Source organism: Orussus abietinus, unplaced genomic scaffold (genome assembly GCF_000612105.2).
Source record: "Orussus abietinus isolate OABI.00-Male unplaced genomic scaffold, Oabi_2.0 scaffold5, whole genome shotgun sequence".
NCBI lineage: Eukaryota > Metazoa > Arthropoda > Insecta > Hymenoptera > Orussidae > Orussus > Orussus abietinus.
In genome coordinates this window covers 2,063,765-2,082,274 of record NW_019394929.1, presented here as the reverse complement: position 1 = coordinate 2,082,274, position 18,510 = coordinate 2,063,765, and the positions used below count along the sequence as shown (strand labels likewise).

General features: G+C 49.5%; 1 protein-coding gene across 1 annotated transcript; it reads left to right on the top strand.

Moving 5' to 3' along the window:
- Window positions 1-42: 42 nt before the first annotated feature.
- On the top strand, window positions 43-18,433 carry LOC105701258 (dynein beta chain, ciliary). Its single transcript, XM_012427847.2, has 27 exons — window positions 43-1,512; window positions 1,595-1,827; window positions 1,911-2,176; window positions 2,252-3,493; window positions 3,566-3,833; window positions 3,916-4,777; window positions 4,839-5,193; window positions 5,253-6,186; window positions 6,838-7,615; window positions 7,693-8,257; window positions 8,334-10,730; window positions 10,788-11,149; window positions 11,224-11,700; window positions 11,765-12,379; window positions 12,444-12,706; window positions 12,774-13,070; window positions 13,168-13,337; window positions 13,412-13,715; window positions 13,801-14,270; window positions 14,329-14,883; window positions 14,954-15,254; window positions 15,315-15,596; window positions 15,672-16,101; window positions 16,164-16,378; window positions 16,452-16,808; window positions 16,872-17,020; window positions 17,098-18,433. The coding sequence occupies exons 1-27, from the start codon at window positions 1,275-1,277 to the stop codon at window positions 17,390-17,392; spliced, it is 13,680 nt and encodes a 4,559-aa protein (XP_012283270.1). The 5' UTR covers window positions 43-1,274; the 3' UTR covers window positions 17,393-18,433.
- Window positions 18,434-18,510: the final 77 nt, after the last annotated feature.

The following is an 18,510-nucleotide window of genomic DNA, read 5'->3' as shown; positions in this document are numbered from 1 at the left end:
GTTATTCGACGGATCTGGGGGACTATAGCTGTATTTGGTTGTCAGGGCGTAATTACCGAGCTCATTACAGGTACGTAGGTGTCGGACACTCGTTTAAGTAGTGCAGCGACACCTGCGTCGATGGTTAGTGGCACTTGCACCTTAGAATTCTGGACATTTCTTGTGCATATTGATTGACTATCCGCCAAGTTGAGGTATGTTTAAATGTTAAGATGTTATTTCACGAATATTATTTGTCTGAAAAATAAATCGTCATGTGAATACGATTGTTAACGTGCGAGGGGGTCCCGGTTGGACCGTTGCTATGAAGTGTTTTGTCAGGTATGGCCGTATCTAATCCATACGAGCACATACGTACAGCACCTGCATGCTTCGGTATTCCAGGACGGTTGTCATAAATGTCAAAAGAAAAAAATACAACCACTAATTTCGTACCTAGGATAAGGAAAATAAAAATTAATCCATGCCGAGCTCTGTTGTACCCCTTTTATTAGACACCTGCGAACATGTCGGACGACGAAGGTAGCATTGCCAGCTTCATGATGGCAAAGATCACGAGCGAAGTCAAAATAGATGAAGGCACTAGATTAGAGGATTTTGAAAAATTCCTCGAGTCCATGTTGGAGTCTCGTGGTCCATCTCCGGAGGAGGACGACGAAGATGCGCTTGATAGAAAATTAAAAGGTATCGCGTTATACACTTTACACGTGAAATCAAAGGATGCGATTCTACATGCATAGAAAAAAAAAAAATGCAGATTTTGTACTGGAGCGAATCCCAGAAAGTATGTCTTAAATTTCTTAGAAAGTGATTCTAGGAGTGGCGAATTACTCAGGAAAACTCTAATTGCGCTGGATTTTATGCCAAATGGAGGGTTCAAAAATAGTTCTTAGACAGCTGAGGTAGACAGAGAGGCATGGCCTGTAAAAACGAGATCCCTTCCTACGATGATATATGTCGTTCGGCTTCGTTAGGGTTGCGTGCAATGTCAGTCGTTGGTTGAATATTCCGCGCATCTCGTGACACTGAAATCGACGGGAACCTTATTACGAAGACACGATCGTTTCGTCCCATGCCGTCCTGTCGCTAAGATCCAGGTTTAGTTCCAACTCGTTGACCGAACTGGCAAGAACTTGCCCGACTCCGTGTTAGAAAAAAAAAAAAAAAAATTTAATCGCGTAAAATTCCACTTGACAATAAATTCTTACTTTTTGCGAGGAACTTGGTTTTTTTTTTAATTCGCGCCTCTATTTTCCCGATAACCCGAAGAAGACATGGCGGGGGGCGAGCCTGCCGGCGATCTGCGTTTGGAACACTTGGGCAGTTTCGTCCAGAAGTCGATGAAACTGAAGCCCGAAAAATGGGGCCGGCTACTTTTGACGGAGGAACATCGGAACGTCGTCCTCGAGTTCCTGGACAATCCGTTGCCGGCTGCTCTGTTCGTCATCTTGACGCCGAACTCTCAGCTGGTCACCTCTTCGTCCTTCCCCATGCCTTGTGCAAGAACGAAGGGTAAACCCCCAAGTGTTATCACCACCCATTGAAATTGAAATATAATTAAACATTCGAATCCAATAAAATTCCTGTTAATTAGGGATCTACGCGATAAAAGTGACTCAGACCTCGATACCAAAAGACAAGGAGGCATGCCGTTCTATCCTCATCATGGGCGATCTGTCGCATCGCGTCGTCGATCAGCTGACCACGTTGATAGACAACATATTTGCTCCTCTCCTGAGTAATCGCGACAATCACGGGGAACTCCCTGAGGTGGCGATCGAAGACATATGCAAACAGGTGCACTCGTTAAGAGGAACGCTTTATCAGGTACCTCCAGGGAGAAAGATCTACGGTTTAAAGGGATTGTTAAAAGCTTTTAAAGCACCTGTCCTAGCGGCATAAACTTTCAGGTAAAGGGTCAAGTTAACGGCAGGACCGTGCTTCCAATGCCAGCAGGACTGGAAAGGGTTGCCGAAGTCGAGAGACTGGTCTCGAGCCAAGGATCCCAGGCCGTGGATTTGTACCTGAAGAGCGCAATAGAAGGCGTCGTCATTAAATGGGCATATTTGGTAAACGACGTCGTGACCCACGAGTCCAGTGCCGCCTTTGAAAATGGCCAAAATCCGACGCCAAACGTGGAGCTGGAGTACTGGGCGAACAGACTGGCGAATTTGAGGTTCTTCTGTATATACTATCTAATCTCAATCCAGGCATTTTATCGGGAACCAATGTAATTCCATTTTTCTCGCAGATATATCTTCGATCAGCTGAGGGAGGATCGCGTGATGAAAATGGCTATAATCCTGGAGAAGACGGACAGCGCATATTACCCTTGTTTCCGGACGCTTTTCAACAACGTGGTGTCTTCTCTGGCCGAGGCTAAGGAGATCACCCTGTTCGTAACACCTTTGGCGAAGATATTTTCAGCCGTCGAGGAAACGGACTTCTCCGATGCCAAGCCATTAATGAGGCCATTGATACACAACGTTGGACTAGCTTGGGCCAAGTCTAGGTACTATCAGAGTTCCTCCAAAGTGATCGTCATGTTGCGGATGATCTGCAACTTGTTAATCCGTCAAGCTCGGCGGTTCTTGGATCCCTCCTCGATCTTCCAGAGCGACATCGACGAAGCCCTGCAAAGGGTACAGATATCGAGAGGTGAAACGACGCTTAAAAATGTAGAAGCTCGAGGTATCAATTTTTCTCCCTCGTGGTTTAAGCCACTTTTTCTCCTTTCAGATATTCTGGAGGAATTTAAATTGCAGTTCGAAAGAGGGAAGGAAGTTCCCGGAGGGAGACCCGATGCTCCACCGTGGACTTTCAACGCTGGGGCGATTTTCCAAAGACTCGACGCCTTCTTGAAGAGACTCGCCGAAGTCGAGTGGCTCTTCGACACGGTCCTCGAGTTCTACAAGCTGGAGAAGATCGAAATCGGCGGAATAATCGGCCGGCCCTTGACGGCGAGGATAGGAGTCGTCTTCAAGGAGTTCCAGCAACTGTTTGCCGCTTTTTCGGCAAAGGCCAGCGACGCCTTGGAGCCCGATGACCAATCTTTCGCGGCAGACTGCGAAAAGTTCAAGGACTCCATCGCAGACCTGGATGGCAAGCTGGCGGCGATTCTTTGCCAGGCTTTCGATAATTGCGGAAACCTGCAAGGCGTGTTCAAAGTCAGTAAATCGGTACTCGGTACGCAGATTTTTAATTTCTATTTTTTTCTTTTTATTTTCTTAACAGTACTTCCGCGCTTTCAGCTGATCAACATTGGAGGGACTCTCCTGGACAGACCTATAATCCGCAAACAATTCACCGAACGTTATTCCCGAATCCTGGACCTACTGAATACCGAATTGACTATGGTGGAAGTTCTTTTCAACCGAGGTACTCGAGGTGCCATGAGCGATCTCCCTCCTCTGACGGCGAATCTTCGATTTATCAACATGTTGAGACAGCGTATCGATTTACCTGTACAGTGCTTCGGCAGTCTGCAGCATCCGTAAGAGCTCTAGAATTTTAGGCATTTTTATATCGCAGCGTGAAAGAATTTAATCTTTTTTTTTTCTTCTAGAATCGTGACAAGTGCCGAGGGCGAGAACACCATAAAACGGTACGAGAGGTTGACAAATATACTGAATTCTCGAGAGGAAGGGTTTTTTTCCGACTGGGCCCAATCGGTCCCGAAGATCGTCGAAGATGGCCTCTGTCGAAATCTCTTGACAAGGGACAAACGCAAAGTGTCGTCTCTAAATTTCGATCCCGGGTTGTTCGCGGTCCTGAAGGAAGTCAGCTACTTGATGCAACTCTCGCGAACCGACATACCTCAACAAGTGATCGAAGTAAATCGAAGTTTTCTCCTTTTCTCATATTCTTCGTGATCTTCATTTTTTATGCTTCTATGGAGTACCTTCTTGAGAACAGGTGTCGGACCGTGCCGAGGATTTCCGGAAATATCGGATCCTGCTGGGTGGTACCGTGGACTCCTATAACGAAATTCGTAGGTCGACTCGAGCGGTGGAGTTCAATCTGATTGCTCCCGAAGTGAGGAAGATCGATGATTTGATGATACGAGGAGAGCGGAAACTGCAGTGGAACTCGGAAGGACTCTCTGAGTACATAGATGAGTTAGGCGTCCTGGTCGAGGACTTGTGGAAACGAGTGAAGTCTGCCCAAGCTAACGTGGAGACCATGAAGAAGGTCCTAGATCCGTGGACGAAAATCCCCTTGATCGAGCGAAAGGATCGTCGCAAGGACGCCCTTTTGTCTCTCGAGGAGAGGGCCGAAAGGGTTTCCAAGAGCCGAATCGAGATGGAAAAGGCTAACGTCGTAATCCAATCCCTTTTAGCAGAAAATGAGTCTCTTCTTCTGGGGTCAGGAAATAATCGCGACGCTCTGCCGGAATACGTGAAGTACGTAGACAGCACCGTCCTGGAATGTCTCCGAAGAGCCGCAGGATGCAGTCTGGGATACCTAGCGGAGAACATGGATCCTGCAGGCCTGCAGTCTCCATTGTTGGAAGCCAAGTTAGAGCTCAGGGAGCCGGATTTGTACTTCGTCCCATCCTTGGAGCCTGAAGACCCAGATGGGCTGGACCAGCTAATGAAGGGATTGCTAGACGACGTTATCGGCATGGCAGGACTCATAAATCGATTAAACGCCAGCTCGGAAGGATACACCGTTGAATTAGAACACGACGAAGACATCGCTGGGATGAAGTCCGAGATCCTCTCAGGAGTCTCCAAAGCCGTGGAAGAGGCCACCGATTTTTGCGGAATTTTCGAGGGTCTGTCTAGATCTTGTTAAACCTTGATTTATATTCAGGTTTTCAAGGATTCGTTTCGCAGGATACGCCTATCTCTGGCTGGAGGATCGGGAGCTGGTCATGCAGCAGTTTTTGGAGTACGGTCGTCAGCTCACTGCCGATGAAATGGAGATGATCCTGGGGCAGGACCTCAAACGACCGGTCCCATCACCTCCCAAGATGGAGCAATTTCGGGAACAGATCGACTTGTACGAAGGACTGTATCTCGAGATAGAGGAGATGGACCCTTCCAAAGTATTCTGTGGATGGTTCAGAGTGGACCTCAGGCCGTTTCGGCAGTCACTGTTGAATACCGTCTGCAAGTGGTCCAGCATGTTCAAGGAACATCTCGTGGAAAGGGTTACCACGAGCTTGGCCGGTCTTGGGGACTTCATCAGGTTAGCTCTCTACATTTGAACTTGACAAGAAGCTCTCTGAGGTTTCTATACATTTTCAGAGAGGCGGACCAGGGTCTTCTTCAACAAGTTCAGCCTGGCGATTACGCCGGCTTGGTCAACATAATGGGCTATCTGATGCGAGTGAAGGAGAGGCAACCGGTCACCGACGAAATGTTCCAGCCATTGCAGGAAACTATTGAATTGCTCAAATTCTATGACCAAGACATCCCAGAAGAGGTGAACGTCCAGCTGCAGGAGTTACCCGAGCAATGGTTCAACACCAAGAAATTAGCTCTAACTGTGAAACAGCAAGTAGCTCCTCTGCAAGCTGGTAGGACATACTCGAATCTTTGTATTCTTACGTTGGCGTCTTTTGTTAATGGTGACTTTTTATCAGGGGAGGTGTCCAGAATCCGCGGGAGAATATTCGCATTCGACACCACGATAAGTTACTATCGCGAGGCTTTCAAACGTTACGGCTTCTTCAAGTACAATTGCGAGAACCCTTACGAGCAACTGAACGAGGCTGACAAGGAAATTCGGATGTTGGAGAGACAAATGTGGGATATTCAGGAGTCTGGCTCGCTCTTTGAGGTGACGGTGCCGGAATTCAAGCAGCTGAAGCAGTGTCGAAAAGAGCTGAAGATGCTGAAGCAGCTCTGGGATTACGTGAACATTGTCAGGAGCAGCATCGAGGGGTGGAAAACCACCCCTTGGAGGAAGATCGACGTGGAGAACATGGACATCGAGTGCAAGAAATTCGCAAAAGAAATTCGGGGTAAGGGTCTCGCCCTTGAAATACACGATACCCTCGCAATAAAATTAATTCCGGGATTTTTCACAGCTCTCGACAAGGAGATGAGACCGTGGGACGTGTACGCGTCTTTAGAAGCCACGGTAAAAAACATGCTGACGTCTTTGCGAGCGGTTGGAGAGCTGCAAAATCCTGCCATTCGAGAGAGACACTGGCGTCAGCTGATGAACAGCACTAAGGTACTATCAGAAAACCTAATCATCCAGGTTTCTCTTTCCGAATGGTGACGCAAATACCTTCTCACATATTTATGGGTTAATTTTTTTTAACGATCTTTTCTGACAACATAGACGCGCTTTTTTGGATCTCCCAAGCGGGTCAGAGGTGTCAATTCTCACTTTTATAGAACGTTAGTCGCACCGCTGTATATATACGCTATCGGTGTTACAGAAATTGGGCAACATGACTCCGGAAATGACCGTAAGTCCACTGTATATATGCGCACGATACAGTATTTTAGACCAGTAGAAAGGACGCACCTGTGCCATCGATCATCGTCACCGCTGCCAATCCGCCTGAGAGTCAACGCTATTGACAGCTAACATTCATTACTCCATTCGTAGGAAATTGCGCTAGTCGAGTTAAATTCTTCACTCGTAGTAGAGAAAAACCCCTTTTTCCATTTTTCCACTTTTATACACTATGTACCCTTGCTCGGTTATTTTCCAACGCTTTGTGAAATAAATCATTCCAAAATTTACCCACCCTCGCTCCTTACTCGCATTGTTCGAAAGTATGACTGGAGGTACGTATCTATATTATTGAGCACCCCAATGGAGTATTTATTTAAGCATTGTCAGGAATTTGTTCAGAACTCTTGTACGGTGTAGGTGCGCTTCGTGATGGACGAATCGACGACTTTGGCCGACCTCCTCGAGCTGAGTCTCCACGAATGCGAGGAAGAGGTGAAGAACATCGTCGATAAGGCTGTCAAGGAGATGTCAATGGAGAAATACCTTCGAGAGTTAAGCATTACGTGGTCGAGACTGGAATTCGACCGGGAGGTCCATCCCAGGACGGGAGTGTCTCTTCTCAGGGCCAGCGAGGAGTTGATCGAAACTCTGGAGGAAAATCAGGTCCAGCTGCAGAATCTTATCACCTCGAAATTCATCGCCCACTTCCTGAAGGAAGTGTCCACCTGGCAAAAGAAATTATGCCTGGCCGACCAGGTGACGACCGTTTGGTTCGAGGTCCAGCGTACCTGGATTCATCTCGAGAGCATCTTCGTGTCCTCCGAGGACATCAGACGACAACTTCCGGTCGACGCGGAACGTTTCGACAGAATCGACGAAGAATTCAAGAGTATGACCGAAGACATGGCGAAGACCCCGAATGTCCTGGAGGCGACCAACAGAGAGGGCCTGGCTGCTGCGCTGGACCAGCTGCAGAAGGGACTCGTGCTGTGCGAGAAAGCCTTGGCAGAGTACCTCGAAACCAAGAGACTCGCATTTCCGCGGTTCTACTTTGTCTCATCCAGCGATTTATTGGACATCCTGTCCAATGGGAATCAGCCAAAAATAGTGGCGAAGCACCTGATCAAGCTCTTCGACTCCATGGCGAGGCTGAACTTCGTTGAAGTTCCCGAAGGCGCACCTATGCGAGTCAAGGGTACCTAGAATAAGAAATTAAGTAATATAGGTTTTATCCGGGAGGTAATTAAATATTGTATAATATATATTTTTAAGGCATGCACGCCAAGGATGGAGAGTACGTAGAGTTCGCCAACTGCGAGATGGTCTGTGATGGCGTGGTGGAGGCTTGGCTGAACCGTCTCCAGGATGCAATGAGGGTCTCTATTCGGCATTATTTCGGCGAAGCTGTAGTCACTTACGAGGAGAAACCTCGAGAACAATGGTTGTTCGATTACCCGGCTCAGGTCTCTCTTTGCGGCACCCAAATTTGGTGGACCAGCGAAGTGAACGCAGCCTTCGAGAGGCTGGAAGAGGGCTACGAGAACGCCATCAAGGACTACTTGAAGAAGCAGATCTCCCAGCTCAGCACGCTGATTTCCCTTCTTCTGGGCGAATTGAGCAAGCAGGATCGACAAAAAGTGATGACTATTTGCACGATCGACGTGCACTCCAGAGACGTCGTGGCAAAGTTGGTCCAGGCAAAGGTGGAGACGTCGCAAGCCTTCCAATGGCAAAGTCAGCTGCGACACCGGTGGGACGACAAGGAAAAGGATTGCTTCGCCAACATCTGCGATGCCCAGTTCAAGTACAGCCACGAGTACCTGGGGAACACGGCTAGGTATTAATGATCCTTTAGTCCTTTGCAGTGATTTAAAAAATGAGTAATTTGGACCGTTGGAGTCGTTGCATTTCAGATTGGTCATCACTCCACTGACGGACAGGTGCTACATCACCCTGACTCAGTCTCTCCACCTGGTGATGGGAGGAGGTCCTGCTGGACCAGCTGGTACCGGAAAAACCGAGACGACAAAGGACCTTGGCAGAGCCCTGGGCATTATGGTCTACGTGTTCAACTGTTCCGAGCAAATGGATTACAAGTCCTGTGGGAACATCTATAAAGGCTTAGCTCAGACAGGAGCTTGGGGTTGCTTCGACGAATTCAACAGGATCTCGGTGGAGGTCCTCTCCGTGGTGGCGGTTCAGGTGAAGGCAGTCCAGGACGCCATCCGCGAGAAGAAGGAGAAGTTCAACTTCATGGGAGAGACCATAGCCTTGGTGCCCTCGGTCGGGATTTTTATTACCATGAATCCAGGATATGCAGGACGTACAGAGCTTCCGGAGAACCTGAAGGCACTTTTTCGGCCCTGTGCGATGGTAGTCCCGGACTTCGAACTGATCTGCGAAATCATGCTCGTAGCCGAAGGGTTCCAGGATGCGAGGATCCTGGCCAGGAAATTCATAACGCTTTATACTCTCTGCAAAGAGCTGCTCTCGAAGCAGGATCACTACGACTGGGGTCTTCGAGCGATTAAATCGGTTCTGGTGGTAGCAGGCAGTCTGAAACGCGGCGACCCAGGACGACCCGAAGAGGAAGTGCTGATGAGGGCTCTTAGAGACTTTAATATTCCAAAAGTCGTCTCCGACGATTTACCAGTTTTCATGGGGCTCATTTCGGATCTCTTCCCGGCCTTGGATGTGCCGCGGAAGCGAGACGTAGAGTTTGAAAAAACCGTGAAGCAGGCTGCAACGGATCTGCTCCTTCAGCCCGAGGACAGCTTCGTCCTGAAGGTGGTCCAGCTGGAAGAGCTGCTGGAAGTGAGGCATTCGGTCTTCGTGGTAGGAACCGCAGGTTCGGGGAAGACTCAGGTCTGGAAAACCCTATTCAGAACTTATAAGAACATCAAAAGGAAACCGGTGTACAACGATCTAAACCCAAAAGCGGTGACCAATGACGAACTCTTTGGGGTCATCAACCCAGCAACTCGCGAGTGGAAGGACGGCCTCTTCTCGGTGATCATGCGAGAGCAAGCCAATCTAATCGGGGATCATCCTAAATGGATCGTGCTGGATGGAGACATCGACCCCATGTGGATAGAGTCTCTAAACACGGTCATGGACGACAACAAAGTACTCACTTTGGCCAGCAACGAGAGGATAGCTCTGACGCCAACCATGAGACTTCTCTTCGAGATCTCTAACTTGAGGACCGCCACTCCGGCCACGGTATCAAGAGCAGGGATTCTGTACATCAATCCTCAGGATCTTGGCTGGAATCCTTACGTGACCAGCTGGATAGAGACGAGGACTCTGCCTGCCGAAAAGTCCAGTCTGGTCGTGCTTTTCGATAGATACGTGCCCCCTACCTTGGAATCTCTTCGGACTAATTTCAAGAAGGTCACTCCCATGGTCGACATGGCTCACGTAGAGATGCTGTGTCACCTTTTAGGATGTCTCTTGAATCCCGAACTCACCGGTGCCCCTGACTTCACCAAGGATCACTACGAATTGTACTTCGTCTTTGCTGCTGTCTGGGCATTTGGTTCCGCCTTATTCCAGGACCAAGCCGTGGACCATCGCACCGAGTTCACCAAATGGTGGGTCAACGAATTCAAGCAAGTCAAGTTTCCCATTCAAGGAACCGTCTTCGACTACTACATCGACCCTGAAACAAAATCCTTCCTACCTTGGACCAAGAGGTTGCCGAAGTTCGAGCTAGATCCTGACATGCCCTTGCAAGCTGTGCTGGTTTATACCGCCGAGACCATGAGAATTCGATATTTTCTGGACCTGCTCATGGCGGCTAAACATCCCGTCATGTTGGTCGGGACAGCCGGAAGTGGGAAGACGGTCCTCGTCTCCGAGAAGCTCCTGCAGCTGTCGGAAAATTACTCCGTGGCCAATGTCCCGTTCAACTTTTACACCACCTCCGAGATGCTGCAGAAGATCCTGGAGAAGCCTTTGGAGAAGAAGGCTGGGAGGAACTATGGGCCTCCTGGGAACAAGACGTTGGTTTACTTCATCGACGACATGAACATGCCGGAAGTCGATACCTATGGTACAGTGCAACCACATACCCTGATTCGCCAACACTTGGATTATGGGCACTGGTACGACAGGACCAAACTAACCCTGAAGGACATCCACAATTGTCAGTACGTCAGCTGTATGAATCCAACTGCTGGGTCCTTCGCCATCAACCCCAGGCTCCAGAGACACTTCGCCGTCTTCGCCGTTAGCTTCCCGACTCCGGATTCTCTGATGACGATCTACAGTTCGATTCTTTCCCAACACCTTGCCAATATAGAACACAGGTAGCAATGTAATTAATACGCTATTTGAATGTCGCTGAGTGACTATGATTTTTCTAGGTTCCCAACTTGTGTGACCGAAATCTGCACCAACATCGTCCAGGCGGCTCTTCAGCTGCATTCTCGTTGCGCTGCAGTTTTCCTGCCGACTGCCATGAAGTTCCACTACATCTTCAATTTGCGGGACTTGTCGAACTGCTTCCAGGGCTTGCTCTTCAGTAGCAACGAATGTCTGCAGACCCAGATAGACTTCGTCAGATTGTGGATGCACGAGATGCATCGGGTCTACGGGGACAAGTTGACGGACGACAGGGACATAGAGACCTTCGGGAAGATGAAGCTGGACATCATCAAGAAAAACGTCGACGACCTCGACGAGAGTCTGATTCTGGACAAGCCTAACATTTACTGCCATTTCGCTGGTAATTTCTACTGGATACGTCTAATAGAATTTATTTTTTCTTCCGCTAAAAAATTAAACAACTCCATTATCAAGGTGGTGTTGGCGATCCAAGGTACATGCCCGTGAAGAGCTGGGCAGCGCTTCATAAACTGCTGTCGGAAGCTCTTGTCAGCTACAACGACCTGGTGGCAGCCATGAACTTGGTCCTTTTCGAAGATGCAATGATGCACGTGTGTCGCATCAACAGGATTCTCGAATCTCCCAGAGGAAGTGCTCTTCTAGTCGGTGTTGGGGGCTCCGGAAAGCAAAGTTTGGCTCGACTTGCAGCTTTCATAAGTTCCCTCGAAGTCTTCCAAGTCCAGCTGAGAAAGGGCTACGGTGTCATGGACCTCAGAATGGAGCTGGCTAATTTGTACTCGAAAGCTGGCCTGAAAAATCTGGGGATCATGTTCCTGATGACGGATGCCCAAGTGCCAAACGAACAGTTTCTTGTTCTCATTAACGACATGCTCGCCTCTGGGGAGATTCCCGATTTGTTCCCTGAAGACGAGGTGGAAAACATCCAGGCAGGTCGGTATCGTTCGCCAGGTTGAGGTATTTTTTTTTCAGATTTTTTAATCCTAAACTTCATTAGGAGTTCGCAACGAAGTTAAGGGCGCCGGAATACTGGACACCAGAGAGAACTGTTGGAAATTTTTCATCGACCGAGTTCGTCGTCAACTTAGGGTGGTTTTGTGCTTCTCCCCCGTGGGATCTACACTTAGAGTTCGGTCTAGGAAGTTCCCAGCTATAATCAACTGTACAGCTATCAACTGGTTCCACGAGTGGCCTCAGGAAGCCTTGATTTCGGTCTCGAAGAGCTTTCTGCAGGAATTGAACGAGCTCCCTGAAATCTACAGGGAATCTTCCGCGAAATTCATGGCCCACGCTCACACCAGCGTAAACACAGCAAGTCGTCAATTTTTAGCCACCGAGCGTCGTTACAACTATACAACTCCCAAGTCATTCCTGGAACAAATCTGTCTTTACGCGAAATTGCTCGGTACGAAGGCCAGTGGGTTACGAGCGAGTGTGGCCAGACTGGAGAACGGACTGGCAAAGCTAAGATCCACTGCTGTTCAAGTTGACGATCTCAAGCGAAAGTTAGCCGTTCAAGAGATCGAGCTTCAGCAGAAGAATGAAGCAGCGGACGCCCTGATCGCCATAGTGGGCGTCGAGACGCAGAAAGTGCAGGCTGAGAAGGCTTTGGGTAAATTTTCTGAAAATGTTTACACCGTGGCTTGGCAACTTATTTTTTAATATTTCTTCTTCAGCCGATGAGGAGGAATCCAAGGTTGGAGTGATAGCCGAGGTCGTGGCGAAGAAGCAGAAGGATTGCGCAGCTGATCTCATGAAAGCCGAGCCTGCTTTGCTGGCTGCTCAAGAAGCTCTCAACACGCTCAACAAGGCTAATCTCACGGAATTGAAGTCCTTCGGTTCGCCTCCTGGAGCAGTGACAAATGTCACAGCTGCCGTTATAGTTTTACTGGCTCCGGATGGGAAGGTACCCAAGGACCGAAGCTGGAAATCCGCGAAGGTGACCGATGACTTATCGACTAAAGTGTCCAAATCGGGGGAAAATGCGAGGGTTGATTTTTTTACAGCTCGTCATGGCCAAGGTTGACAACTTCCTCGACTCGTTGATCAACTACGACAAGGAGAACATCCACCCGGAAGTGATCAAGGCGATCCAGCCGTACTTGAAGAGTAGCGACTTCGAGCCCGAATTCGTCAGGTCGAAGTCGGCAGCTGCAGCTGGTCTCTGCGCTTGGGTCATCAATATCATCAAGTTCTACGAGGTCTTCTGCGACGTCGAGCCGAAGAGGAAAGCTCTTGCTCAAGCCAACGCAGACTTGGCTGCCGCGCAAGAGAAACTCGGAGTCATCAAGAAGAAGGTCGTGGTAAGTGGTCGGAGGAAAGTCAAAATTCACTAGGCGAAGAAACGTGGCCATTGTTTCGCGAATGACGTCCAGCCGTGTCGCTTCTTGTTTCCTGCAGTCTCTAGAGGAACAATTGGCGAAGTTGACGACAGAGTTTGAGCAAGCGACAGCTGAAAAGATGAAGTGCCAGCGGGAAGCTGATGCCACGAACGCGACAATAGCTTTGGCGAACAGATTGGTTGGCGGTCTCGCTTCGGAAAACGTCCGATGGGCCGACTCGGTGGCCAAGTGAGAAGCAATGAATTTTCCACGAAATTGTTCTTTCCTCCCCGTTGACGGTAACTTTCTTATGTCGTTTCCAGCTTGATGCAGCAATCCTCGACGTTACCCGGCGACGTGTTGCTGGTGACGGCGTTTATATCCTATGTCGGCTGTTTCACCAAACAGTTCCGTTTGGACCTTCTGCACAAACTATGGCTGCCGTTTTTGCGATCTCTGGAACCGGCTGTGCCCATCACCGACGGATTGGATCCATTGTCACTTTTGACGGACGACACGCAGATCGCTAAATGGAACAACGAGGGTCTGCCCAATGACAGAATGTCTACCGAGAACGCAACTATCTTGACGAACTCCGAACGGTGGCCTCTGATGATCGATCCCCAAGTAGATCCCTTTGCCTCTACTTATCGAGAAGAAAAAAATTACCCACGGTATCGTTTATTCATTTCCTTTCGCTTTATGTTGCTAGCTCCAGGGAATCAAATGGATAAAACAGAAATACGGAGATTCTCTTCGAGTGATAAGACTAGGTCAACGTGGGTATCTCGACGTGATCGAGCAATCACTGGCTGCCGGAGATACGGTCCTCGTTGAAAATATCGGAGAATCCGTGGATCCCGTGCTGGACCCCCTACTGGGGAGGAACCTTATAAAAAAAGGCCGCGCCATCAAAGTCGGCGACAAGGAGGTGGAATACAATCCGAATTTCCGACTTCTGTTGCACACCAAACTGGCGAATCCTCACTACAAGCCGGAGATGCAAGCTCAAACTACTCTGATCAACTTTACCGTCACAAGGGACGGCTTGGAGGACCAGCTTTTGGCAGAAGTGGTGAAGGCGGAAAGACTGGACCTTGAAGAGCTGAAGGCAGACCTCACGAGACAACAGAACGACTTCAAGATCACTTTGAAGAGTCTCGAAGACTCCCTCTTGTCGAGGTATATTTTTTTTTACTACGAAAAATTAACGGACTGGCTCTCTGTCCGCATGTTTCAGGTTGTCCTCAGCTGGTAGCAACGTTTTAGAAGACACGGCCTTGGTTGAAAACCTGGAAACGACGAAACGCACTGCGGCAGAAATCGAGCGGAAAGTGGCAGAAGCTAGGACGACGAGTCGAGAGATAGACGCGGCTCGCGAATTGTATCGACCAGCAGCGGCCAGAGCGTCTTTGCTGTACTTTATTCTGAACGATCTGAACACCATCAACCCTATCTATCAATTTTCCTTGAAGGCCTTTAGCGTGGTCTTCCAGAAGGCCATCTACAAGGCCGAACCTGCACCGGACGTGGCGGCCAGGGTGAAGAACCTGATAGAGTGCATCACGTTCTCGGTTTTTGTCTACACGACGAGGGGCCTCTTCGAGTGCGACAAGCTGATCTTCACCTCGCAGATGACCTTCCAAATTCTCCTGACGAGTGGAGAGATCACAACGAGCGAACTTGACTTTTTTCTCAGGTTCCCCATCACTCCACACGTCACGTCCCCGGTTGATTTCCTGTCGAACACCAGCTGGGGAGGCATCAGAAGCTTGGCCGCCAGAGACGAGTACCGGCAAGTAAAGGTTCCTTACCTAGTGAGAACCTAGAGGACGTTCCCTGGATAATCTGGCGTCCGGTTCCAGGAATTTGGACAGGGACATCGAGAGTTCCACCAAGAGGTGGAAGAAACTGGTGGAGTGCGAGTGCCCCGAACGAGAAAAATTCCCTACGGAGTGGAAGAATAAGACCGGACTCCAACGACTTTGCATGCTGAGAGCCCTGAGACCAGATAGGATGACTTACGCGGTGACTGCCTTCATCGAGGAGAAACTGGGAATGAAGTACGTGGAGAGCAGGACGGTTGAGTTCTCCAAGTCTTACGAAGAGACCAGTCCCTCCACGCCGATATTTTTCATCCTGTCTCCTGGCGTCAATCCTTTGAAGGTAATTCGAAGTTCACATTAGTGTTGATACGATATTTCATTTTTTTCCGGGTTCATGTAGGATGTCGAGAATCTGGGATGCCGCATGGGCTTCACCTCGAAGGCGCAGAATTTCCATAACGTGTCCCTGGGCCAGGGGCAGGAGACCGTTGCGGAACAGGCCATGGATATAGCAGCCAAAATGGGGCATTGGGTGGTTTTGCAAAATATACACCTGGTGAAGAAATGGCTGCCGACTTTGGAGAAGAAGCTGGAAGTCGCCTCGGAGGGCTCTCACCCGGACTACAGAATCTTCATGAGCGCGGAACCCGCCAGCACTCCAGCTGGTCACATCATTCCTCAGGTTCCTAAAGAGAAATTGGATTTGACTATTGAAGTTCCTTGCAGATCGGTGATTTAATTTTTATCCCCTACATAGGGCATCCTGGAATCCTCGATAAAAATCACAAATGAACCGCCGACGGGGATGCAGGCAAACCTGCACAAAGCCCTGGATAATTTCACCCAAGAGATCATGGAGATGTGCACCAAGGAAGCCGAGTTCAAGGCCATCCTGTTTTCTCTTTGCTACTTCCACGCGGTCGTCGCCGAACGCCGCAAGTTCGGTCCCCAAGGGTGGAACAAGATTTATCCCTTCAACGCCGGTGATCTGACAATTAGCGTCAGCGTGTTGTTCAATTATTTGGAAGCCAGTCCAAAAGTTCCTTGGGAAGACTTGAGGTACTTGTTTGGAGAGATCATGTACGGGGGACACATTACGGACGACTGGGACAGGAGACTCTGCGTTTCGTATCTGGAAGAGTTCATGCAGCCTGACTTGGTAGATGGAGAGTTGCAGCTGGCCCCAGGTGAATTATGAAATTTGTGTCTCATTCATTTTTACCAATCATGGATTTTTTGTCTCACAAAGGCTTCATGGCTCCACCCAGCACGGATCTTCCTGGGTACCACGCTTACGTGGACGAGGTGCTACCCCAAGAGTCTCCATATCTCTACGGGCTGCATCCAAACGCCGAAATTGGCTTCCTCACGATGACGTCAGAGAACCTTTTCAGGACAGTCTTCGAGATGCAGCCCAGAGACAGTGGGAGCTCCGGAGGGCAGACTGTCACAAGGGAAGAAAAAGTGAGGGCAATACTCCTGATGCGACCTCATCGAATAACAGTCACGTAATGTCACGTGTATTGTCTCTTCACAGGTGAAGCAAATTTTGGACGAGATAATGGAAAAGCTGCCCGAGGAGTTCAACATGGTGGAGATCATGGGCAAGGTGGAGGAACGCACTCCTTACGTTATAGTCGCGTTTCAGGAATGCGAAAGAATGAACAATCTGACTGGGGAGATGAGAAGATCTCTCCGAGAGCTGGACCTTGGTCTGAAAGGGGAGCTGACCATCACGTCCGACATGGAAGATTTGGAGAACGCCCTTTTCCTGGACCAGGTACCACCGATATGGGTCCAGAGAGCCTATCCATCCCTTTTAGGTCTCACCTCCTGGTTCGTCGACCTGTTGCTGAGGCTTAGAGAGCTGGAGATCTGGTCAGCCGACTTCGCGGTAAGATTCTGGAAAATAGAAACAACGAAACCAAACATCCCCTGACATATCTCCTTTTGTTAGTTACCTGCTTCGGTGTGGTTGGCTGGTTTCTTCAACCCGCAGTCGCTCTTAACAGCGATCATGCAGTCCACCGCCAGGAGATACGAATTACCGCTGGACAAAATGTGCCTGCACTGCGACGTGACCAAGAAGACGAAGGAAGAAATTGCGTTAGTAATCCCAATCCACCCGAGACTTCCGAACAAACGATACGACAATTATTCCTTATTCTTAACATCTATCGCAGAGCTGCACCGAGGGACGGGGCGTACGTACACGGGATCTTCATGGAAGGAGCACGCTGGGACACCCAGGCAGGGATCATCATGGATTCTCGACAGAAAGAGCTATCCCCTCCGATGCCGGTCATCAACGTCCGAGCCATCACCCAAGACAAACAGGACCTGAGGAACATGTACGAATGCCCGTTATACAAGACCAGGAAGCGAGGTCCGACATATGTCTGGACGTTCAACCTTAAAACCAAGGACAAGCCCGCGAAATGGACGCTGGCCGGGGTAGCGTTACTGCTGCAGACCTGAACAGATACATCGAGAGATTTTATATCAGTTGCTCCAGTACCTCGCATTTTTATGCACGTGATATCATCGCGTATCCGTTAATGTTACACTTTGTAGAGAAAAATATACTTGGACCCTTGTTGATCTTGAACGTGCGTAGCCACGGGTCGGGTGTTCGGGTTTCTAGGTTAGGTGATGGCACGAGTAGGGAGAGATTCCGCGCCAGCTAAGAACACTTCTCGGGCAGCCCGCGTTCGTCGCGTTCGGGCCGCGAGTGCGTGGGCAATAGTGGGGCGCACTGATGCGCGGAGCGGCCACTCCGCAGCGCTCCCCTTTCACAAGGATCCCATGAGACGCAAGGAGTCTCGCAATCTCTTATCGCAGTCTCGGCTTCATCGCGAAGACAACACCGACTGTTTTCCTGCTGCCCTGGTCCAGGGGGTCCCCAAGAACTGGCCTGCCCCACTGTCGGCGTCGACGACGCTGCGCGACCCGACCGCCTCGCTTTCGCTCTCCTCTCCGCGACTGTCGCAATTGAACGTCCTCTAAATTTTCCACAGCCATCATAAACCATAATCTTCCTTAATCTACACATCCCCATGCGAATCTATACTTCACTAAGCGAAGGAAAAAAAAAAATTCAACAAAAGAACTCGGACACGGTTGTTAAAAATGTCCTTTCAGGAAATCTAAGGCCGAGGTGGAGGGAAAGGGAATTTCTTGATAAAACTGCATCGTCCTGAATTTTTCATTTACAAGGTTGCGGAGTTGTATTTTGCGGTCCGTTCTGTCGATTTGCCAGCGATGGAGTTATGTTTCAGTTGCCGGGCAATGTTTTAAGGGGGCTCGTTGAGTGCGCTTTCGTGCCGCGTTGGGGATTCGTTGCGAAGGTGGCTGCACACAGACTCGCGCCGTTTATTGCGATGTTCCTCACAGATTTTGGCTCGAGTTTCGCGGCTCCTGTTTCCGATGCTCCCCTGATCCTTGGGTAGCCTCGCGGTGTAGAAACCACTCAAGGAATGCGTGTAATGCGTGTACGTACACGTCACGTTCACTCGGTCGGCTCCCGCGAATCTACGTCGGCACGTGCGGCCCGCTGCGCCTGTGTCTCCTATCGACGCGCATACCGTGCATGCAAC